Below are 25,776 nucleotides of genomic sequence, written 5' to 3' on the forward strand. Positions count from 1 at the left end.
ATTAAATTCTGTTGTTGGTAATTACTCTGGACCACGTTCCAGTTCATTGTTTTGCTGGTGTCATTAAAGAAAAAGTGTCTCTGCTCTGTTTGATTTGATATCCATAATGTCTGAGCACTCCTCCTATTATCTGCAGCTTAATCACTACATTCTTGTTGCTATTCAATGACTTAAAGGTCTGTTTATCTCCCTTCAATCCGTTTTTAGTGGTCTAACAGTTATGTTCTTGTTGCAAATTTGTAATATATTTCGTAAATAGCTGCTTGAAGGTGTATGGTTACATGGGGGATGGTATTCTAGGAAGGTTAGATAGAGGAGGGTTTTCCGAGACAAATGGTATCCTAATATTCTTGGTCTTGATCTTGAAAAATGGTTTTAGTGCAATCTTGGAGTACAGTTTGAAGATCTTCATCCTGCTTTCAAATGCATAATAACAGATAGTGGGTATGTAGCTCAATCCTCTTTTCAGGACAGCAATCTTAATTACATTTGGGTGTATGCACAATAAGTTAACCAGTAGTGTTTGTTCAGGAATCAAGCCGAACTCTGCTCCTGATAAATTGTCTTATATAGATTGTGTCTGGAACCTTTGGAATGTGGATAGTACGTTTATCTTTTGTTTTGACATAGGCGCTTGTTTCCCCTTACTCCTTCCTCACATGTTGTCCAGTTATCAGCATTACTTTATTTTTCCTCTTTTAGACATGTTGTGATCAGGAACCTTGTTTCAATTGTTTTTGCTTTCATTAGTCTTAATTAGATTTTTGCTCTGGATGTTTGGAACAAACCACTTCTTGCTTGGCTAGAATTCCTTTTGGGGATTTAATAATACTAGCTATTTGTTAAAGGTGTCTCTGAATTGATGGATGTCAGCATTTTCATGTGACAAGGAAAGACTTAGGAAGTTTAACAATTGAAGCTTTAGAAAAAGTAATCTGTACAGAATATGGTGATACATTTTTCTCAATTTTGAAATAAAACAGCATCTGAAGCTGCCCCTCCGGACTACACAATGTATTTTTTGTAATGTTTAGTAAATCACCAAAACATTTTGGTATAAGTTTTGGTCTAAATTCAGCTTCTGATTAATGTGAGACTGGGCTGGCTTGTAGGTGAGATTAATTAGTATTACGGCTAGCTTGGATATTTGGCAGTTATTCTATAAGGACTGAACATTCTTTTTATTTGAAAATATGTTTTTGGGGATACTTGATGTATTTTTCTTAAATCACTTATACTATTGAAAAATAGCTAGACCTACTCTGATTTTACGCCTTGATATTTTAGTTTTTCGTTTTTTTCATTTCAAAATTCGTACCTGCCAATAAACACCCATGTAACATTGCAAAATGTATGGCGAATTCCACTAGGGTAGAGCAGGCAACCATCAGCACACCAGACAGTCACAGCATTTGCCATATTGAAGTAGACATCATCTTAAACACCCTACATTTCCTTAATTTCTCCAGTAAAGTACATTGTATCAGCATTCTAGCCAAAAGCTAATTCAGACTTTAAAGTTTCCAGCCAATGCTGATTCTGAACTGCAGTCATTGGAAACATTGCAATAAGTTAATATTGGTGCTACAGCATTTCAAATAAAAGTTACCATATTACTTGGCACTTCCTTTTAGAGCAGCTCCCTTGTTAAATGCAAGATCTGGCAAACCTAAAGCATTAAAGGACCTCATAAAAGATCAGGAAATTACTTTTAGCAACCCTAAGCCAAGTAATCCAATTTATTTTCTGCTCCATGTCAATCAAACTTCTTTTACATGAGTACATCTCATAGATGTCCATTTTCCTAAGCTGGGTGTCCATAAAAGGACAAGATGTCTTGTCCATATGGCCTTCCACAATAATTACCCCTTGTTTCTTTTCAATGTGGTCACCCCCTACCACCTAGTGAATCTTTTACGATCAGGTGCACTCTCCTTCTTAAAGTGCTGCAGAGAAAAACGTTATGGGCCAGCAGGAGATCTCTCTGAATATTAGAATGGTTACAAAGGCAGTAAGATCCTGTCTATGGGCCAAGCCCTATTTTTTATTCACTCAGTTGGATATGTAGGTGACACCTTTCTTTGTCCTCCTAGTCTGTTGTTTTGTTATTTTTGTCTGCTTCTTTTTGGTTGTTCCTCATGCTAAGATGCTTTGGTGGCAATGCACTTAATACATTTAATAATTATTATTTTTCTTCCCTCCTACATTTCATCATTTATATGAGGTCAGTGCCACAATATCATGTTTAGTTCCAGAATAACGCAAATGACTTTCAACTGCACATACACCTGGACAATCACAATGACTTGAATAAAAGTAAGATCAAGATCTCTGCATGAAGTATTAGCTCTGCCTGAGTGATGCAAGACTGAATGCTAGAATTCTAACTCCTCCAGATGAATTCATGTGGCCATTGGAGCTGGGAGCTGTTCTGACTTGCTCATACAGTTAAGAAATTGGTTTATCTTCTGATGAGAAACTTACTTTTTCCCATCAACTCATTGTTGTAGTGAAAAACACTGACATCTATATCATGCTGACTTAAAGACTTCACCTGCTACTTCATCTATCTCACTATTTTTGTCTTGTTAGATCTTGGTGTTATTGAAACTCGACTAATATTGCTTATGTTAGGATGGCAAAGAAGGAGATTCTGAAGCAAAAGCTGCCAAACTCTTTCTCAACCAATAAAAATTGTCTTCCATCATGCTGACCGTCAAAAACCTCTATTATTTTTCCAGTGGTTCTGAGAATAATATTCATATTATTTTTCTTTGTCTTCACCCTGGAAGAGCCAAGGCCCAGTATACATACAGAATCCCCTAACCATACACTCAATCTTAACTTCAGATTCAGTAAGTCTAAAGTGACTTTACAAGCCAGATTTAAGTGAAAGGTACACAGAGGGAGATCAATCCAAGTTCTCGGTGTTTAAATCTAGATCTGTCTGTGCCCAAATCTCAGAATTCTCTTTTAACTAGCAGTCTTCAAGAAAAAGGTCAAGATATGCCTTTTCAACGAGGCATTCACATTCTTTAGTTAGGAACGTTCGGGGCTACCTCCTACTTGACAAAGTACATGGGCCAACTGAGCACTGTTTGATCGGCTCCAAGGATTAGAGTTGTTCCTACATCAAATTACAGTTTCCCAAGAATGTGTTGATTGATTTTCAGCTACCCATGAAGAAGCGGCTATTGAGAGGCTGCCTCTACCATGCTTTAAAATCATGTGAAATTACCTAGCTCCTGAAAAAAAATCAACCTTGAACCAACAGGCCATTCTGATTTCAGACCACTGGTCTCTAAATATCCCTTCATGGAATAAGTGATCAGCAGTACAATGTGGCCTTTTATCATTGGCCAACGCTTTACAAAACAGTTAAAACATAAATGTATATTTGAATTGATAAATGAAAAATGAACAGCATAAATGTAGACTGTTTCTTTAATAGTTATTCTCTTATCTGAACAGTTACATATTTCAAAGAACATTTGGGAGTTATTAAAAATGTTGTCCCTTTATGTTTGGCAAGTGGTAACCGAAGAGCTGGGAACTCTGACAAACATGCCTGCGCAATGTGATTTTTCAGACATGTCTGTTGTGAATGTTAACCAGGAACAAAAAAACGAAACATTATGTTAAGATAATGAATTGGGACTGATGGGAAGAATTGTATTGCTGTACAATTGAAACGAGCTGTAACCCTCCCAAGTGAGACAGTGGTACAAAGAATTCTTGAAATGGGTTACGGCGGAATGCAAGAAATTTCGAAGTACAATGAACAATCAAGGCGGCAAGTTAGAATGAGATCTAGTGGCAATCAGACGAGAACATAATGAGGGAAACTGGGAAAACACTGAGTAATTACAAGGGGACTGACTGAAACATAACACATAAGTACAGTATTAATGCATATATTGGAGTTGGTGCATATTATAAAGACAATGTAAACAGCTATGATCTGGTCAATGTGCAGTTGATTAGGTATCCCACTTACAGAGAGGGGGAAAATGTTTGTTGTTGTTATTTCTTATTAACGTGATGCTTTCATTGCTTGAAAACCAATAATAACACATTTAAAAAATACCTCTTTAAAATGGAAATTCGCTAAATCCCAAAAATGAGCTCCTCGATACAGCAATGAGTTAAACATGAGAAAATGCCTCATCAGGAAGACAGGAAAGCCTGCAAATGTATGAAAACTCCAAATAAATGCATGAGACCCCTCAAAAGCTAAGGCGTAGCCACAAGACCCAAATGACCCAATGCAAGACTCTTTACTACCTGTCTGAATATAGACAATGGTAGCTGTAAACGTAGTTCTGATGGATACATCTGCCAGTGGATTCCTCACCTTGTGAATATCCCCTGCGCCAGCAACATTCGGAAACTTTTGTAGCAGTCCACGCCGATGGGGTTGAAGGCAACGTCACAGAGACACGGCTCTGCTCGCGACTCCGCTGACGTCACCGGCTCCATAAGAAGACCTCGTCGGCCTGATGACGTCAGTTCCCTTTTTTCCACGCCGACGACACCAACGGATTTTGGGAATCGTTACTAGTAGCTTTACTTGTTACTTTGTGTATTTTCTGGAATTTATCTGTCTTTCTTCGAGAAGATGTCGACAAGGAAGTTGGGTTTCAAGCCCTGTCGAGAATGTGGCAAGCACATGTCTATTACCGACCCACACGAAGATTGTGTTTGGTGTCTTTCATCCGACCACGATGTGGATGTTGTTCCAGCTGCCGCAAGATGAGCTCGAAGGCTCTTAAAGAAAGAGAGGCGAAGCTCTTCATCGCTCGGATGAAGAAGAAGGAAAAAAGAGGAAGAAGGAAGTCTGGATCCAGGTCGAGGTCGAGGTCGGCGTCCAAATCGACTTCGGGGCATGCTTCGAGAAGTAAGAAGCATAAGAAGAAGAGGAGGCATTCTTCACATCATCACTCCGATAAAGGTTCGGCTCGTCGCCAACTCGACGTCGGAGAGAGTCAGTGTCTCCTTCTCCAGTCCCGACTTCACCTCCAGCTCCTTCTTCTCCGGTGACTTCCCCGGTTCCGGCTGGGTCTCCGGTGCCGGTGTCATCCCCGACGCCGGTTCCATCTCCGGCTCCAGCTTATTCTCCGGCTCCGTCTCCGGCCCCGGTTGATGATCTTCAGGCACCGGGTGAGACTGTGACGCCGCTTGTACCACCGTCGGCGCCGGCAGGCCCGAGTCCGGTGATGCCTGACCAGTATCCTGCATTCCCTGCTCCAGGTCAGGACCCCACGCATTATCTAAATGCCATGTACGGGGTGTTTTCAAGGGCCATGTATACCTCTGGTGCACCTGTGGGTCCGATTGGTCCGATGGCTTTTAATTTGGGAGTGCCGCAGGTCTACCCTCAAGCTCCATTCATGCCTTTCTTTCCGGCGACGCCGTCTTGGCAGCTACCGGCGGCGAGAACATCGACGCCGCTTCCCTCTTCCCCGGCGCTGACTCGACTTCGTTCGACGCCGGCTGCTCCTGCGGATCCGCGTTCGCCGCCGCTGCCGGCGCCGTCGGATTCGAACACGGCGCCGCCGACGCCGCTGGTACGGATTCGTTCCAGAAGGGAAGCACAGAGAGTGGTGGATGAGAGACGCTTTCATTTGGAAGAGGCTGAAGAGGGAGAGTTAGTTGAATCTGATGAGGTGTTTGAAGAGCTAAAAGAGGCGAGTGGACTGGATTTGTCTCCAGAGTGGGAAATCATTCCACCATCAGATGAGCCCTCTAAAGATGCAGCGCCGTATCATGCGGTCATCAGAAAAGCTGCGGAGTTGTTGGACCTTCAGTTACCAACCACGGAGTTCAGGTCTAACATTCTTACTGAGGTGCTGCATTCGCCTACTGCAGTCTCGGAGCCTTTGTTACCCTTTAATGAGGCTATTATGGAACCTGTGCGAGAGGTAATGGCGCAAGCCTTTTTCAGCTCCTGCGGTCTCCAGGGCAGTCGCCAGGAGATATAGAGTGGCTCCAGGGGATCCTGAATTTTTAACTTTGCACCCTTCGCCTGAGAGCTTGGTAGTTCAGGCAGCTTGTTCGGGGAGATCTAAGGGGGCCTTTCCTCAGGTTCCAGGAGACAGAGAGGCCAAAAAGGTGGACCAATCGGCCAAAAAGGTCTTTTCATCAGCCAGTATGGCTCTTAAGTCAACAAACGCGACGTGTTTGTTGGGGCGCTATATCCACGCGCTCATGGACTCAACGAAGAAGTTGGCACCAAAGCTGTCGGAGGAGGATAGGGCCGGCTTCAGTGAAGTTCTCACTGATGCCCAGGCGGCTGCTCGCCAAGTCATTCAAAGTGGACTGGACACAGCAGACTCAGTTGCCAGGGTCATGGGGTCTTCTGTCGCCACCAGGAGGGGTGCATGGCTAAAGTCCTCTGAATTCTCCTCGGATGTGCAGTCGACTTTATTGGACTTGCCTTTTGATGGGTCTGGTTTGTTCGGGAAGAAGGCGGATGCTGCTTTCGAACGCTTCAAGGAGAGTAAGGCTACGGCTAGGTCGTTGGGCCTTCAAACCCAGCCGAGAGGATCTTTCAAAAGATACAGGGGCTTTGGAAGGGCAACTTTTCGCTCTTATAGACCGACCCAGCAGCAGCAGCAACAACAGCAAGGCTCTTTGTCCAAGGGATACAGAGGAAGATTTAGGGGTCGCTCACGTGGCCGTCAACTCTCCTCCTCCTCTTCCTCAGCCCCTCCCACCACCGCAAAGCAGCCCTAGATTCGACATTCCGGATCATGCTGGTCCTGTGGGGGGCCGGCTTACCCATTTTCTACAAGATTGGGAGTCTGTAACTACGGATCTCTGGGTTCTGGATCTTGTAGAAAATGGGTACGCCCTTCCCTTTCGGGAATTCCCTCCAAATTACCCTCCTTGCCAAGGAGCTTGCTCGGAGGACCACCGTCTTCTCCTGCAGGAGGAAGTCCTGAAGTTGGTTCAGAAAGGTGCGATAGAGGTGGTTCCAGAGCAGGAGAGGGGTCAGGGATGCTACTCCCGGTATTTCCTGATTCCGAAAAAGGACGGCAGGTTACGTCCGATACTGGACCTCAGAATTCTGAACTTTTACCTGAAACAGGAGAAGTTCAAGATGCTCACCCTTGCGCAGGTTCTTCAGGCGCTGAATCAGGAGGACTGGATGGTGTCGCTCGACTTGCAGGATGCGTATTTTCACATCCCCATCCTGAAGTCGCACAGGAAGTATCTCCGGTTTACGGTAGGGTCGCAACATTATCAGTTTGCGGTCCTCCCGTTTGGTCTTACGTCGGCACCTCGGGTCTTCACGAAGGTGATGGCGGTGGTGGCAGCCCATCTCAGAAGGTCGGGGGTCTCGGTTTTCCCTTATTTAGACGACTGGCTGATCAAGGCTGAGTCGTCGGAGAAGGTGCTGCGTCATCTGCAGGATACAACTCGGCTGTTGTACAAATTGGGTTTTTCGATCAACGTGCCCAAATCTCACCTGGTGCCCTCTCAGCGCAACCTGTTCATAGGTGCGGTACTGGATACTACTGTTTGTCGAGCATTCCCTCCTCCTCAAAGGATTCTCGACATACAGGAAATGATTCCTTTATTTTACAACGGAGCGGTCGTTCCAGTTCTGAAGGTCCTTCGTCTGCTCGGTCTGTTCGCCTCCTGCATCCTGTTGGTCAACCATGCACGCTGGCACATGAGGGCGCTCCAGTGGTGTCTCCGCAGGCAGTGGTATCAGCACAAAGGGGATCTCAGGGAGTCTGTGAGGATCTCCACAGAAGCTGCAGCGGAGCTATCTTGGTGGAGCGTGGAGGGCAATCTGTCCCAAGGGAAGCCCTTCCATCTACCTCCATCGGTGGCCACGGTGATAACGGATGCATCCACTTTAGGGTGGGGTGCTCATCTGGGGGATCTGGAGATCAAGGGTCTTTGGTCTCCAGAGGAAAGGTTTCTTCACATCAACCTTCTGGAGTTACGGGTGATACGTTTGGCGCTCAAGGCCTTCCTCCCTTCCCTTCGCAGTCAGTCTGTTCAAGTCCTGACGGACAACACGACCGCGATGTGGTATATAAACAAACAGGGAGGAGTGGGGTCTCTTTGTCTCTGCAGAGAGGCCCTGCGTCTATGGTCCTGGGCTCAGGACCATCAGATTTGTCTGATGGCAAATCATCTGGCCGGGGTTCTGAACGTACGTGCGGACAGTCTCAGTCGGCAGTTCTCCGCCGCCCACGAGTGGAGGCTTCATCTGGAGGTGTTTCGTCACGTCTTCCGGATGTGGGGAACTCCTCGGGTGGACCTGTTCGCCACTCACGAGAATGCTCACTGCCCGTCATTCTGCAGTCTCCAGTATCCGATGCAGGGAGCGTTGGGGGACGCGTTTCAGTTGAGTTGTGGATCACGACTGCTTTACGTGTTTCTTCCCATACCCTTGATTCCTCGGGTTCTGAGGAAGATTCGCCAAGACCGGGCCCAAGTTATTTTGGTCGCCCCGGATTGGCCAAGAAGGGTGTGGTACACAGATCTTCTCCACCTCTCCTCGTGCCCTCCGCTCCGTCTCCCACTGAGGGCAGTCCTCCTCTCGCAGTCGGAGGGGCAGGTTCTACACCCCCACCTCCAGAGCTTACACCTTCATGCCTGGAGATTGAATGGGGCAACCTGAATTCTTTCTCTCTCCCGCCAGATGTGGTGGATGTTATTTTATCGGCCAGGCGACACTCCACCAAATCTATATACTCATATAGGTGGTCTAAATTTGTGCTTTGGTGCGTAGAGAGTTCCATTGATCCCTTGAAGGCTCGTTTGTCTAACATTCTACAGTTTGCCCTTTCACTTGCTCAGCAAGGCTTTGCTGTGGCTACTGTGAAAGGATACTTATTGGCTTTGTCGGCTTTTCTTTGTTTGCCGGATCAGCCGTCATTATTCAAGTCACCTATTGTTCTTCGTTTTATAAAGGGCCTTACAAACAAGTTTCCTCCAACTCCCTTTATTATGCCTCAATGGGACTTAAACCTTGTATTAACTTATCTTATGGGTTCTCCCTTCGAGCCCTTACACAAATGTCCCTTGAGGCTGTTGTCCTTTAAGACGGTATTCCTTATTGCAATCACCTCTGCAAGGAGGGTAAGTGAGCTTCAAGCTCTTAGTTCAAAACCCCCATTTTTGACTGTGCATGCTGAACGAATGGTAATTAGGACCAGGGCTGCGTTTTTGCCTAAGGTGGTATCTCCTTTCCATCTGGGGTAATCCATTACCCTTCCTACTTTTTATCCTCCCCCTCACCCTTCCAAGGAGGAGGAGAGACTTCACCGTTTGGACCCTAAGAGGGCGGTGAGCTTTTACCTCGACAGGACAAAGGACATCAGGGTTGATGACCAGCTCTTCGTGGGCTTTGCTGGCTGCAGGAAAGGTCGAGCGGTGCACAAGCGCACCCTTTCCAGGTGGATTGTCTTGTGCATCAAGATTTGCTACTCCCTGGCTGGTAAGGAACCTCCGGAGGGTCTGAGGGCTCATTCCACTAGAGCAAAGTCTTCCACTTCTGCTTTGTCTAGGGGTGTTCCTGTGGAGGACATTTGTAGGGCGGCAACTTGGGCCTCCCTCCACACCTTCGCAAAACATTATTGCTTAGACACTGAGGTGAGGAGGGACGGACACTTTGCTCGTTCCGTCCTTCAGGATTTTCTGGTATAGAAGGGTGGACACCCTCCTCCGGGAGTGGGGACTGCTGTGGAATCTATTCACAAGGTGAGGAATCCACTGGCAGATGTATCCATCAGAAGAACAAGTTACTTACCTTCGGTAACGCTTTTTCTGGTGGATACAGTATCTGCCTGTGGATTCCTCACTGACCCACCCGCCTCCCCGTTGTCCATCCTTCTATACCTGTAATTCTATGCCTGTAATTCTATTGATGGGTTTCAAATGTGTTTATCACTGTCAAAGGCATTATGTTATTTCTTGTGCTTTGTTATTTATTTTCCACACTGGGTGTGTTGATATACATATTGTGTACTGTGTATACTGTGTATATATATTGCTGTCAGTCTGTCCGTGTGCCTTGAAGGCACGGAAAAAAGGGGCGGAACTGACGTCATCACGCCGACGAGGTCTTCTTATGGAGCCGGTGACGTCAGCGGAGTCGCAAGCGGAGCCGTGTCTCTGTGACGTCGCCTTCGACCCCATCGGCGTGGACTGCTACAAAAGTTTCCGAATGTTGCTGGCGCAGGGGATATTCACAAGGTGAGGAATCCACAGGCAGATACTGTATCCACCAGAAAAAGCGTTACCGAAGGTAAGTAACTTGTTCTTTAGTTTATTGCTAGAAAAAAACGAACTAATCCACTGAATTCCTTCCTATTATCTCACTGCATAGAGATTGTTCTAAGTATTCTTAATGCTTTCTCAGAAACCAATCAAGAACATTTAATGTGATGCACAAGAGGCACTTCTCTTGTGACATTTCACACTATGACATACAGTCTGGTCTACTAAGCACCCTAATATTGAATGACAATTTGTTAAGTCATACTTTTAACTCCATTAAATAAATAGTACTCGGATCCTATAATCTTTAAGATTCTGAATGCCTCTTATCAAAGGAATCTTCTACTTGGTATTAGAAAGATTTCAAATTACCCCACCCCTGCAAAAAGCAAGCCAACAAGGTTCAGTCAAACTTTTTAATTTCAGAGATGTCTCTAAAGTTTGCTTTATTGAAAAACTCATCGAAAAACTGTCTCTGCTTAACTGACTTCCCACATGCCCACCTCCAATTTTCTAATTTCCTTCAAGTCAAGTTTCAGACCAACATGCAGAATTGATTCCACCACACTTTAGGTGCTTGAGAATGCTCTTCATTTCCTGGCTAGCAGGATGCTTGCTGTGTACTTATGTATTTGACATAGTGTTTCACAATATCCTACTCCCGGCCATATTCCCTTTAAAAGGAAGTAGTGGAGTGATCTTGAACTGATTCTCTATTTTTCTTTTCAGGAAATTCACAGTTTTACTTTCTTTCCAGAGATGACAATTTGTGAAAACTGAATTATCTGTGTTCCCAGCTTGTCTCCCTCATGTGAAGTACCTCAATGATCTCTTTTGGACTGAGCTCTGTTCACCATATACATAGGACTACTGGGGTCAGAGTACCATCAATGAGCATATAACACTGCACATTACTGGAAGGTTTTCTTCACTGATAGCATCCATAAAGCTCATCTGATACAATGCAAAACTGATGGCTTCATTCTAATTAAACCTTAACCTGATGAAAATGGAGTTCTTCTCCACCTAATTTCAGTCCGAATAGAAAAGCTGGTTTGCCATAGCGATTCTTCCTACTCGAGCCAAGTGACTATGCTTCACGCTGGGTACTCAGCTATTTCTTCACTCTTTATAGCCAGATTTTTGAAAGCTATCAATCAGTTTTTTTCTACAGGGTAGAGTGAAGCAATCTGAAGAAAGCAAATCATGTTATGTAATATTACTAATAATCAAGCTGTACTAGCTCCTTAAGGTCTCCTTAATCTTCATAGCCATGCACTTCGCTCATCCACCCTATTTGAATAACAAACTCACGATTGCAGGTGGCTGCAGATCTACATGCAGCAAGTCTTTAAAATCCCTTGATGTACGAGATACAAAGCTCTGGATCAAGCATTTTCCTGCTTTGCCCACAAAATGTTTCACCATCTCCTCAACAAGATCTGCTTAGTTTCCAGTTTGCTAAAGACTAATCTTCTTTTCTCAGCCTTCCTGATTTACCTTTTTGCCTGCAGACCTGTCTTTTCCATCACATCTAGCTAATACTCTATTCATGTTATCCTCCAATACTCACTCTTATGATCCTACTATTGCAACTGATTTAACTTTCATTTTATGAATAGTTTTATTTGACTGGCTCTGCTACCTTTGTGGCTAGGTCTGCACTAAAAAAGATTATCAAAAGTAAAACCGAAAGAAAGATTGATTCATGTTGTATCCCTAATATTCTTGCCTTGATGGATCTTCCATGCTTCTGATGTCAGATTATTTTCTGTTTCCCAAATTTGTAAAATGACTAAACTACAATACAAGCATGGGTTTTCATGTACTGATTCTTGTATGTCATCTTTAGATAAAGTGTTTTTGTATGTTATTTTCTCATTAATATATTTTATTTGTATATGTGCACAAGCATAGATATCCCAGAAAAAGCTTGCTATTCTATAGCACTTGCTGCTGCAGTTTTGCTGATTTTGTATTTTCAAGCACTAGTTGCTACTACTTAATTTCTTGTGATTTTATTTGAGCGGTTTGTAACGTTAACAGTGCTACAACAGAAATGTTCCTATTCCCAAATGAGAATTGTGCAGAATAATACTGGCATTTGTTTTACATAATGGCGTTCTGTTTTTGTTTCTCTCCAGAGCAAATGTGTCAAGTATTGGCCTGAAGAATTCGCTCTAAAGGAATATGGAGTTATGCGAGTCAGGAATGTCAAGGAGACACCAGCTCATGACTACATATTACGAGAGCTCAAACTCTCCAAGGTTGGACAAGTAAGTACATCTGCGTTACCCAATTCACTTGGACCTCACAGGATCGCTCCAGCTGCTCGTTCCCCCCCAACATCACTCATATCTGAGAGCTGCTCGAGCACTGTTGAGTGAGGCAGGCTGGAGAAACCTGGAACGATGGGCTGACCACGAATCCCTACCTGATCGACATCCTATCTGGCATCCAGCAAACCCTTGTTTGGAGACAACAGTGTAGCCCATGGCAGAACCTGCGCCAGCTTGCGCTCTGGAGCCACTTCAGAGTGTATAACATGAAAGGGGGGATTCAATAAGGTGTTCAGAGGCTGGAATCTGGGTAATACTTTTGAAATAGCAAATACCTCTGACACCATAGATCACAGTATCACTTTTTCTCAGCAGATCTATTTATTGACTGCGAGTTGAATTTGATTTTCGTATATTTAAATTAATGTGAAACAGAAGAAACACTTTCTCGGTGTGACAATCACAAATCCTGTACATTTGACAATAAACAAATCTTCACTTTTTCCAACAATACAGTGTGACAACAAACATAAATATAACAAATATAAGTTGAATCAAAACAGTACTCAGATATCCTCTTTATATATAGTGGGGGCATGCAAACTCATTGTTGCCTCCACATTGAATGATTGATGAGGTCCTAAATGGGATTAAAGAAAAAATATATTTTTCAAAGTAGTGATGGAGAGCATTGACTGGATGTTTTGTTTTGGCTCTTCTAGGGGCGTTATTGTATAGTTTTATCCCCAGTACATTCTCATTTTCTATTAGCCGACGCGTTTCGACCTTTCCTGTTGTGGACCTTTTTATCGACTTCCTAAGGTCTTCATCAGGGCTTGATTATGGTTCCAAAGGGACATCTTTTTCTGGAAAAATCAATGGTATATCTTGTCATAAAGGTGTGTGATATTGGGTAATATAAAGTGTGCTCAATTTATTTTCTAAAAGGTCACAGAGACATTTTCTTATAAACCTAGTTAAAGGTGGAACTTACGTGCTGTCAGGTAAAAGGTGCTTGCGCCTTCTTTCACCTGCGGGGTGCAAGGGGGACATATCTCTGTCATGGTTGGCTTTCTCACATTGTGTGTTTCATTTTTAACAGAATCAAGGCTTCACTAGTTCTTTGTTTGTGGCTTAACGTACCTTTCCCGTTCGACCTCTAGTCAAGAGGTTGGCAAGTGGGTCTTTAGACGGTTAATGGCGTCTTTATGGATCTGTTGGATACAAAGAGTGGCAAGGGGCTGTAATGGGGGGTTGTCTACAAACACATTTTTTGTGTGTGACAGGTGCTCCCATGTGTATTATCCCAAAGGTGGTTCGGTGAACACCAACTTGTGCATAATATGCGACAATTATGTAGCTTACTCGATTCCCAGTGATGTATCGGAACATGAGCCGTGGTTTCCTCTCGAATTCCTACTTAGCTGTATAAATGATTTACACGTATGCGTGAGTGATTAACGATGCTTATTTAAAAACTATATCGTTCGTGACGGCAGTGCTTAATCTCAAAGGTCAGTGATTTCCGTCATCTCAAGTTGCTTTCATACCGTTTGTTTTTCTTTGAAATTCTGAGCTTTTTCTTCTCTTCTTTGGTCTTCGTCGCCGTCCGTCGTTGTGCGAAAACTTCCTGTTTCGGAAGTATGTGTTGATTGGACGCGTTTTTGTTTGTTCCGACGTCACCGCGTTCGGATTGCGTTGTTATAGCAACGCTTTATTTGTTGATGTCCGGCGACTTCCTGGGTTCTCCTTTCGAAATGTTAACGGCAGCGGGATGTATTTGCTTTCAGTGTTTATCTTGATGGCTTCTGTTGTGCTCCTCCTGATGTGGAATCAAATTTATGGCTCCTTGCTTTTCAATCTGTAGTTTTTTTGTGTTATAATGCATTCTATTGTGTCTATATTGCTGGTCTATGAGTTTCTTCGTTTGTCAATAAAGTTTTTTTTGGATTGTTATCACTGTGGTATTTTTCATTTCGGGAAAGGTAAGAATTTTATGATGTGAACCTCCAACTCCGCTTCTCAGAGAGAAAACTTATGGCATTCTTCTTCTATATAATATGTGTCAATTCTGTCATTTCGTTCATCCCATTGGCAATGGTTCCTAGGAACATTATAGTTTTTGCTTCGCTTTTTGATAGAATTGCATCGATGTTTTTCCCTCGTATGTGGCGTAGTACTGTCCATTTTAGATCTTTTGGGCCATGATTTTTTTCAATACAGTGTGTGACCATGGTAGCGGTCAATACTTTGCATTTGATCCTGGATCGGTGTTGAGAGATGCGGTTTTTGATTGGTTGTGTGGTTTTCCCAATGTAAGCCAGTGGGCAGGGGCAGACGATGCAGTATACCACGTTGTGGGTATTACAGTTTGTGAAATCTTCATGGTTGATGTATTTCTCTCCATACGTGAATCTGGTTCCTTCTATGGTGCTATCGCATGAGGTACAGGTACCACATTTTTTGTGTCCTTTGATGGGCGGTAATGATAACATGGACCTCAGATTGATTTCTGGTTGCCTCATGGTCGTATTTGCTCGTACAAGTTTCTCTCTGATGCTTGTAGTTTTCTTCAGAGCGAATATTGGAGTCTGTGCGAAAGCTGGTATGCTACTTATTGTGTTCCAGTTTCTGCGAATGATTTTTTGCATCTCTGTAGTACGTCCTGACAAGGTGGTAACACATACCAACGGTGTGCTTTTTTTCTCTGTCTTGGGGGTGAGCAGAGCATCTCGTGGAGTGTACCATGCTCGCTTCAATGCTTTTTTGAGTAGTTTTTTGGGGTAATTTCTCATTACCAGTTTCTCAAGTAGTGTTGTTGCGTTCTTGAAGTAATCTTCTTTTTTTGTACAATTACGCCTGATCCTTAGGAACTGGCTAAGGGGTAGATTCTCTTGTAAATTTCTTTGGTGGAAACTGGAGAAATGCAAGAAGGTATTCCTGTCAGTGGTTTTTGTATACAGTGTTGTGTAGATGTGACCCTCTTCATGTTTGATAAGCAGGTCTAAGAAGTTCATTTCCAAATTGCTGTGACTGACCGTAAATTGAATATTTGGATTTCTATCATTCAGCCAAGTTACGAAGTTTTCAAGTTGTTGTGTGTTGCCTCTCCACAGCAGAAACACATCATCGATGTAACGACGCCATATTTTGATATGGCCATCGTGTGGGTTGTTATTGTATATCCATTTCTCCTCGTAGAGGGCCATAAACATTATGGCCATCTCTGGGGCGAATGGACAACCCATCGCAGTACCCATGATCTGGAGGAATTGAATATCATTAAAGGTGAAAAAGTTGTACTTCAAGCATATTTCTGCCAACTGTATTAAATAAGTGGTGGGTACATTGTGCGGCCTGATGCGTTTGTCTAAGAATGTTTGCATGGCTTCCAGGCCGTCTTCTTGGGGGATGTTGGAGTACAGACTTACGATGTCGAGAGTTACCATAAGCTCGTTTTCTTCATCAAACGGAAAATCCTCCAATAAAGTAATAGCTTGCATCGTATCTTTGATGTAGCTGGGTATATTGCAGACTAAAGGTTTCAGGAAGGTGTCAACGTATTTTGCAGGTCTTTCTAAAATCGAGTTGACTCCCGAAATTATAGGTCGGCCTGGAGGGTTATTTGAATCTTTGTGCACCTTGGGAAGAACATACATTAATGGTGTCCGTGGATTCTTATTGATTAGAAATTCGGCTTCTTTTTTAGTTAGCCATCCTTCTTCCGCTCCAATATGTATGATGGGTAGAAGTTTATCCGTGATTTTTCTATTCCAATCTTCTTTGGTCTTCCGATAATATCTAGGATCTGCTAGTTGTCGCTCCACTTCTAGCTCGTATTTTTCTCTGGGCCAGATGACAATTCCACCCCCTTTGTCTGCCGGCTTTATAATAAGGCTTGTATTTGATCTTAACTGTTCCAATGCCTTATTTTCGTCTTTTGTGAGGTTCCATTTGGTAAATGTTTTCTTTTTCTCAGGATTATCTTGTATTATTTCCATCTTGGTTTGGTTAAGGTCTGGTTTCACTGTAGGAATAAATGATAGACCTTTTTGTAAGACTTGAATTTCATAAGTGTTTAAGCCATAATCGGATAGATTGTAAATGCAATCTGATTCTCTCGTTACCAACGGTATACGTTCCTCCGGGTAGTAATCTCCCCCTGGTATTGGTTCGGATGGGGATTGAACCATCTGTTTGCTCGTGACCTGCCTCGTGGTCGATTGCTTGCTCTGTCTAAAAAAGGAGCCGGCTGGTAGAATGGTCTTTGTTGGTTATTTCTGGATGTAGAGGATCCCTCACTCTCACTTGATGTTCCCGAGGATGATGTAGCGTCGGAGAATGTAAGGAAACGTCTCTTACTCCTCCCTCCGTATGTTCTTAGTGCTGCAGTATTTTGGGGTTGTTTGTAGTATTCTTTCTCCAAATAGGGGTAAGCTCTAGTCTCCGAGAAATTGGTTATATCTTTCTGGAGTTTTGTTCTTTTGGCATCTTCTGTGTTTTTTTTGAAAGTTGTATTTTCCTTTTCCAGTTTGGACAATAATGCTTGTGCGTTTTCTATTGCTCAGTTGGTGAGAAATGCTTCTTCTAGTTCTTTAATTAGTTCTAGCTCCCTTTGGCTTAATCGTTCTGCAGTTTTGATGGAGTGGAACATCCAATCTCTTGAGCATTTGGTTCCTATATGGCTAAATCCTTCCAGGTATTCAGGTAGATCTGTGAATATAACAGGGATGTTTTTGACTTGTAATCCGGATGGTATTGTGCCAGCTCGTAGATGTTCTAGAAGTACTTCACCGTGTAGTGCTGTCCGAATTTGTTTTTTCTTTAGTCTTGTTATTTTTTCTAATTCTGATTGTTGGGCAACGTTTGTGGAATTGATGCCTAAGTTGAATGTCGATGGCCGTTTTAAAAGTTCTTCAATATCTTCCTCTCTGATACTCAGAGTTTTTGGTTCTGTCATTAGTCCTGTGCAAGTTTTAAACTGTGTTGGGTGGGCACCTCGTTTTCGTGTATGTAAGTTCCGCTGAACTGGTTAGACTTGACTGTGTGGTGGACTGGATTAAATCACCTCGTGGAAGTGTTCTAGAGTTGTTCGTCACTACTATATCACTTGTGTCTAGGTGACGGGAAAGTTTTGAATTCTTATAGGTAAATAATTCTACCTAAACCCTGTTGGCCTGGTGCCCACTCTAAATGGGAGTGTATAACATGAAAGGGGGGATTCAATAAGGTGTTCAGAGGCTGGAATCTGGGTAATACTTTTGAAATGGCAAATACCTCTGACACCATAGATCACAGTATCACTTTTTCTCAGCAGATCTATTTATTGACTGCGAGTTGAATTTGATTTTCGTATATTTAAATTAATGTGAAACAGAAGAAACACTTTCTCGGTGTGACAATCACAAATCCTGTACATTTGACAATAAACAAATCTTCACTTTTTCCAACAATACAGTGTGACAACAAACATAAATATAACAAATATAAGTTGAATCAAAACAGTACGCAGATATCCTCTTTATATATAGTGGGGGCATGCAAACTCATTGTTGCCTCCACATTGAATGATTGATGAGGTCCTAAATGGGATTAAAGAAAAAATATATTTTTCAAAGTAGTGATGGAGAGCATTGACTGGATGTTTTGTTTTGGCTCTTCTAGGGGCGTTATTGTATAGTTTTATCCCCAGTACATTCTCATTTTCTATTAGCCGAAGCGTTTCGACCTTTCCTGTTGTGGACCTTTTTATCGACTTCCTAAGGTCTTCATCAGGGCTTGATTATGGTTCCAAAGGGACATCTTTTTCTGGAAAAATCAATGGTATATCTTGTCATAAAGGTGTGTGATATGAGGCACCACTGGCACCCTTGCACAAAATATTGGAGGCAGTAATGGACACCAACAGCGGAATACCTGAGCCGCACCATCTCTTACCACACCCACTGCTGCTCCACGTTTCCTAGAGTAGAGAGGGGGCTGGCACCCATAAGCCACTTGGCAGCCTTAACCCGATGCCCTAGAAGATTCACCATTTCCTAACTGACTCATAAGGCTCTTTTTTGAGGAGAATAAGGGACCGGCTAGCTCCTATCTTAGAATATGGGAAGCGTCTAGACATTTATCGACATTGTATTCAGTAGAGAGCTTTAACCACAGCTCACCACACTGGAGGGCTGGTTGCGCTACCTCGAGCGTAGAGCAGTCTCGGACGACGTCCTTATAACCGACTTACACGAGGCCTGTGATAAGCTGATCGACAACACTGTCTGGATTATGCAGCCTATTTGACCCACCAGCATACCACAGGAAAAAAATCCAGTAGGCTCCTGTCCAGGTTTGCTGGTACAGACAGAAGAGGGTCCAGTCTGACCAAAGTGAGGGACTGCGCTGGATCCTCCAATTGACACAAAATGCTATTTCTAAGGCCTTCCTGGACTATTAAAAGCAACTATATGGTAATTATGACGAAATACCACACACCATAGTTGATGATTTTCTGAGCGAAATCCCTCTGCCCAGGCTAACATGCCAGCATGAAGAGGAGCTGGGGCGTCTGATTTCTGTACAGGAGCTTAAAAAAAAGATGTATTCTTTGGCGTGAAACAAAGTCCCTGGCACAGATGGCCTTCCCCTTGAATTTTATGTGGGTTTCCTCGGATATGGTAGAACCCAAAATGGTGGAGCTTTACACTATGGAATCTGTGACACCCCCCCCCCCCCCCCCCCCCCACACACACAGACCCATGAAGCAGTGATAACAGCAATGTAGAAGCCCAGGAGACCATCAGATGAGTTATCAGCATATCACACCCTCTGCATTGTAATTGTTGATTATTAATTACTTAAGAAAATCTTGGCAAATAGGCTATTGCCACACATGCCATGGCTGGTCGACACCAACCAGAACAGCTTTATTTCGCTCCACAGCACATCTCACCACACATGACACCTGTTTAAAATCTCTGAGGAATTCCCCAGGCAATGGCCAGAGGTGGCGGTTTTGGCGGTTGACATGGAGAAGGCATTCAACACCTTCAGCTGGACGTACTTGGACAAGGTGTTGGACCGCTTTGGGGTAGGAAGCTTCTTTCACAAATGGATCAGGGCCCTCTACACCCTTTCAATTGTGCAAGTTCAGACAGCTCAAGTAATTTCGGAACAATACCACATATGTAAGAGCACCAGAAAAGTTGCCCTATCTCACCACTCTTGCACTCGCTAGCAGTCAAACCATTCACGCCAGAATGTGGAGTATTCCCAATGGGGAAGGACACAACATTGTCTCTTATTAGGCAGACGGTGTATATAAAGGATGCTGAGACTTATATTGATGTGATTATTAGCTGATTGTATGTATTTGGCCACTTATCTGAGCTGAACGTGAACTGGGACAAAACTGGTATATTGCCGCTCAGATCCAGAGTTTCCTGGGTTTTGGGATACGCTATCGCTCTCCTCCCTAGATGGAAGGCCACCACCATTGGATCGAGTGTGAAATAAGGTCCCTCCATTTTCAAGTTACCTTTTGGCATTCCCTCCCCCTTATTGTGCTGGCCGGATAGCGCTGACAAAAATTATAATGTTACCATACCTCCTTTACTGCTATACAAACAAAATATATTCTCCTCAGGGAATAATTTAAAAACCTAGCTGTTCTGCTGCTGAATCTTATTTGGAATGGTGGTCACCCAAGAGTGGCTTTAGACACTTTAAAACGACGAGCAGACCAGGAGTACAGAGGGACAGACACAATACCTCTCTTGATGGTTAGCATAGCAAAACGTGAGTGAGCTCGGGAATGATGCTTAACACCCTTGTGTTGCACAGTTCACTCCTTTGGCGCTTATATCACTAAAGCCAAAGACCACTATCCCTTGCTTCCTGCGGATAACACAGTATTGTCACTGGAGAACGACTTATTGGGTCAGATAGATGGTATCATACACGCCTAAGATATGTCACACTTTTTTGCTAACGGGGTGATTATCCCTTTAGAAGCTTTGATGACAGTACTGGACTTCCTCCTGGGTCATTGCTGTCTCATGGGGTGATTTTGTGGCAGATGTGCATCACAAACTCTAAACCCCACACAGTTAAATGCAATCTTTCTTCACCATGGCCACATGAAGTCAGCTGATAACCTGGATATATACAGGGTTTTACAGACATTATACACTGCCTTATTGACTAGACTCAACCCACTGGAAGACTGACGGGTGATCCCCTCTTTGAAAGGGATCGGGATAGATTTTTGAAGTACCCGTGGAAAGTTTCTTGAAGCGCCAGATTGCAGAAGATCCAGTATTACCAGACACATTGGGCTTATCCTTTCCCTAAGCATAATTAGGAAATTGCAGCCCACTGGGATGTTCTACTGCCCCCACTGCCACACGGAGAAAGCAGACTTTATTCATATGATCTGGAATTGTCCAGTACTAATACAGTTCGGGTACGAAGTCCAAGTCTTAATAAAGCTGGTGAATTGCCAGGATTCTTACAGCACTCCTTAGACTAGCCTCATGCCTGGCCCCTTGCCCTAAGTGAGGTAAGGCTGCCATTGAATTTGCTGATCTTTTACTGATACTAGTGAAATTAGCAATCACTATTCATTGAAAAGCAGCTACTGTCTCCTGCATTAAGCGATGGGAAATCGCAGTTCACAAGTTTGCCATGTGTGAAGGCACAGCATTACGCAGAGAGGAAGCCTGGGGTCGTACAATACCCAATTGCAAGTGAATGGGATGAAACGCACACAGCCCTGGCTGAGAGCACCTCCATCTAACCTTCCTCACACAACTCTCATCAAGCAACTGTTGTGAGAGGCTCTGCCACCCATCCCTATACCATGCCTTAGTTATGATTAGTAATTCTACTCCCCTCCTGTTGAAGCCATTAGGCATTCTTCTGGTTCTACTAGTGTTAGTTTCACTTGTTTTGTTTTTCTTACTCCTGGTTTCACTACATATACAAATGGCACTACTTCCAGTTGCCCAGGAGGCTGCATAACATGTTTATAGATGTTGGCTTGATGACATGAGCAATAACATGAAGCTACACTGGAAGTGTTTCGAGGTATCTCACAGAGAGTTAATCTAGTAATATACTTCAATGCAGTCTTACACTATTATGAATCAATACTTTATTCCTTGTTGAATAATTGCATAATTGTTTGTAACCCTTGATGAAATGCCAATAAAAGCAAAATTTCAAAGAAAGAGGTTCAACACAAGTGGCCCAAATCATACATCATTTCACTCACAATTCCGTTGTCATTAACATTAATCAGAAATGTCTCTTGAGTGGACAGTCATTTAGGAAATTTGGAAACAACTGCCAAATTGGATTACAATGACTTCTTAATCATTTGCCCTATGTATTCAATTCTTAAAAATGTCATTATGTACATGCCTGATATGCTGCTATTGTACTCTGGACCAGGTGTGTCCTTATACTTACTTAAAATATTTACATTAAACTTCATAGTTGCTGTCAACCAGCTATGTTAGGGATTGTGAATTTTCATAGCTTCAAAACATCTTTTTGATTTAGTATTAGTTATTGCATTCCATACTTTGTATCAATACATCACATGTGCCAGATACTGTCATAGTATATCTACAAGATTATATCTGCTTAATTGACTTAGCCAACAGAATGAATCTCTGCAAAGACCTGTGATTTATTGTATTTTATGAAGGGTTCCAACAGTCATGTACTAGAAGAGTTTAAGGGAACTCGTTAGAGTCCTGTTGTCATTGCTGATAATCGTTCTCATCCATGTAAGTAGAAACTCCCACTTTTTTCTGATCGATGACAAAGCCTTTTTATAGTAAGTCTTTGCTAGTTTAGAGGAGTACAAAATGGACATTAGACAATTGCAGTTGCTCTGTGACCTTAAGACAAGACACCATTGTTTGTATGGGAGCTTTGTTTTAAGGCAATAGGGTGGTGTGTGTGTGTCTGTGTGTGAGAGAGAGGTCATCTCTCCAAGTATGAGAAACTGTATATTTTTATTATGTGATCAAATGGAAATATCTTTTATCTTTTGGGACCGTGTCTTCTCTCATAATTGCCAGATTACTTTGCCATTTTTCTCAACTGGTGGTGAATTTTCTTCATAGTAGACAATACTTCTCTAAAACGATGTAGTGACTTTAAAAATGTAGTGTAGAGGCCCACACCCAGTGCCTTACATGCATGTCCTTCCTTTTACCAGGGTGTCATCCGTTTCCTGGTTTTTCTGTCTATAGAAAGTGGGCGGGGATGAATTTCCTCTTATGCTCCACTTTTTTAGATGGTAACTTCATCTTTTGTTTAGGAGGTACGTTCTGTAGTTGCATGCATGTGTGATTACCTTTATGGAGTCCCACAGTATAGGGTGAACTATTTAACCCCAATAGTTGCAATTGCAAAATCATCTTCTGCTTTGGAACTCAACTGAGCAGGCTTGGAGCACTTTCAAGGTTTATCAATCTCTGCATGTTGAATCTCATAGGAAGGTGTGGTAGGAATTTTGCCAGATCCCTTCCATCGAAGGTTGAAGTCCAACACCTTCCACTGCCCTGATACTTCCGAATTGGTGCTAGTTCGTACAGTCAGTTGCACCCAGAAGCCTCTCACTGCTATACATAAATCGCACTATTCTGTGATAAGATCTGTGCAACAACCTCTCTAACTTCTTCTGCAGCAAAATTGCAACCATATACAGCAACTACCCCCTGCAACCGATCTCCTTACCCTCTCCAGAAGTCTCGCAGAGACGAAGAAAGCCAACATAATCCACATGGGACACCATTAACACAGAGGAAACCACAACAATCTCGAAGACCATTCACTCCTGGGCCCTGGTGGCACCATGCACCCACCACGCCTTTGACAAAGCAACAATCCCTATCAGCGAGGGTTTCACCCCAATCCTCAAAACCTCCAACAGTGCAGCCACCTTCCTAGAACCATGGAAACACACAGTTAACTCCATTCTAAAGAAACCCTTGTCTGATCTGTCCAAACCTGCCGATGACCGACCAATATCACTCCTTCCCTACCCAGCCAAAGTCCAGGAAAAAGCCAGTCAGGATTCAGACCCAAACACAGCACGAACACAACCTTTATAGTACCAACAGATGACATCTGGATCATCCTCACCAGGGGGGAACCGCAGCCCTCATTTTTGCTTGACCCATTAGCAGCCTTTGACACCGTCTCCCGTCCTATCCTAATTCAATGACTCCACGAAGCATGCATCGATGGATTTGCCCTTTAAAGGATCTGCTCCTTCCTGACAGAAGAACCCAACCCATCAACATTCCCCCCTACGCCTCTGAAGCGCAATATCTTACGTGCAGAGACCTGCGGGGCTCCTCGCTCAGCGCAACTCTCTTCAATATCTACATGACCCCGCTGGGTGACGTCATATGAGCTCACAAAATAAACATTACAACCCAACATAAACATCCTCACGCTGACACGGCAACATGAAGCTGATCCTGTCTCTCTCAGACAAAACATCCAACATCGGGAACAAGTTCACCCCATGCATGACAGACGTAGTCACCATGATGAAATCCAGTTGCCTCCAATTGAACTGGGACAAGACCGAGGTGTTTAGCCTTCAGGAAGAATGCCTCGCCTTGAGACACCATCTGTGCCCACACCCCTTGGAGCCACCCATGCTCGCAAGTGAGAAACCTCAGAATCATCATAGCCAACAACCGGACATGACCACCCAAGTCAGGGAAGTGGTCTTGGCCTGTTTCAACTCACTAAGAATTCTAAAGAAAATCTTCAAGTGGCTACCAGACAACACTGGGACAACTACCCAAACCCAAACATACCCAAGCCCTCATCACCAGAAGACTAGACTATAGAAATACCTTGTACGCAGGTATTGCCAACCATTTCACAAGGACTGCAGACCATTCAAAATGTAACAGCCAGACTAGCACACTTTGAACTCCTCACCCAAACCTACAACGCTCTCCACAACACTGGACCTGCCACCTGATCAGCCGCATTCACTTCCACCATCCTTCCAGACACCTCCGCTCCACTGGTGTCTTATTATCACAAACCTTACGCATAGACAAAAGCAGAGCAGGGGGCCGCACCTTCATGTACCTGTCCCCTGAAGCCTGGAATGACCTCCTACAACACATCAGAGCCTCCCCCTCTTTTCCTGACTTTCACAAGAAGCTAAAGATCTGGCTTTTCGAGTTAGTCCTCATGGCTGGTCTCGCACGCCAACAACAGAGTGCCTGGGTACCCTCATGGGTGATTACAAAAACACTGATAACATAACATAATGGAGAGGGAAGGGATTCTCGTTGTCCAGTGCAGCATCCTGTTCTAGGACATTCCATGAATTCACATACTTCTGTGTATCACAGAAATCATATATGTAGCACTTCTATGAAGCATGTGTGAGGCAGCACGTTTATAAATACAGTAAACACAAATAAATACAAGAAATAGAAAAATCTAACAGTCGGCAGGATATCAGGTATGTTTTACTGATTACTATTATCTTCGAGGCTGAAATCACTGAAAAAATGTATTTAGTAGCTAATTGACTGTCTTCCAAAGAGAAAGAATCTTGCTCTTCATAGTTTGTTAGATCTGAAACATAAGGCTGTTTGACAGTGATTTTAGTCTTAATTGCTGCAAGCGTATCATGTAAATTTGCAGTAGTCGCTGATCAAGGATTAGAGTTTTATTCTTGCCTTCTTTTGTGTAGGGAAACACTGAACGAACTGTATGGCAATATCATTTTAAAACTTGGCCAGATCATGGTGTGCCAACTGATCCTGGCGGTGTTCTTGACTTTTTGGAAGAGGTCCATCATAAACAAGATAACATCAGTGACCCCGGTCCAGTTGTAGTACACTGCAGGTAATGTGGCTAATATGTTGTATTGAGTTTCTATGTTTTCGACTGGTGGGTAACAAAAATGTTAGCTTTGAGCTGCAGCTCTTAGTTTCATCATTCCCTGTTGGTGCATTTAGCAAAGAAACAGCTGTTCACTGGTTACAATTAAGACCTACTTTTAGTGTAAATGAGGATGTTTTCCAGCCCCAGACACTGGACAGCCTTCTCCTTCTAGCTGCCCTTCCAATATTCATTGAGTTGTGTTCATTTTTGTAAGCAGGAAAAGGGCAATATATAACCACAAAAGACCATATCATGCAGTCTCTATCAATACAGCACTAACTGATGTGATGTTGAGTTCATTGGCTTTCTCTTGGAGAAGGAAATT

General features: G+C 43.3%; 1 protein-coding gene across 2 annotated transcripts in view; it reads left to right on the forward strand.

The window, feature by feature from the left end:
- PTPN11 (protein tyrosine phosphatase non-receptor type 11) overlaps positions 1 to 25,776 on the forward strand; it is a 663,532-nt gene that overhangs the window by 422,698 nt on the left and 215,058 nt on the right. For both annotated transcript variants that reach the window (XM_085636151.1, XM_085636152.1), the window contains exons 10-11: positions 12,387 to 12,518; positions 25,258 to 25,412. In XM_085636151.1, coding sequence (XP_085492277.1) covers positions 12,387 to 12,518; positions 25,258 to 25,412 — 287 coding nt within the window. The remainder of the gene's footprint in view (positions 1 to 12,386; positions 12,519 to 25,257; positions 25,413 to 25,776) is intronic.

Source organism: Triturus cristatus, chromosome 11 (genome assembly GCF_964204655.1).
Source record: "Triturus cristatus chromosome 11, aTriCri1.1, whole genome shotgun sequence".
Classification (NCBI taxonomy): Eukaryota; Metazoa; Chordata; class Amphibia; order Caudata; family Salamandridae; genus Triturus; species Triturus cristatus.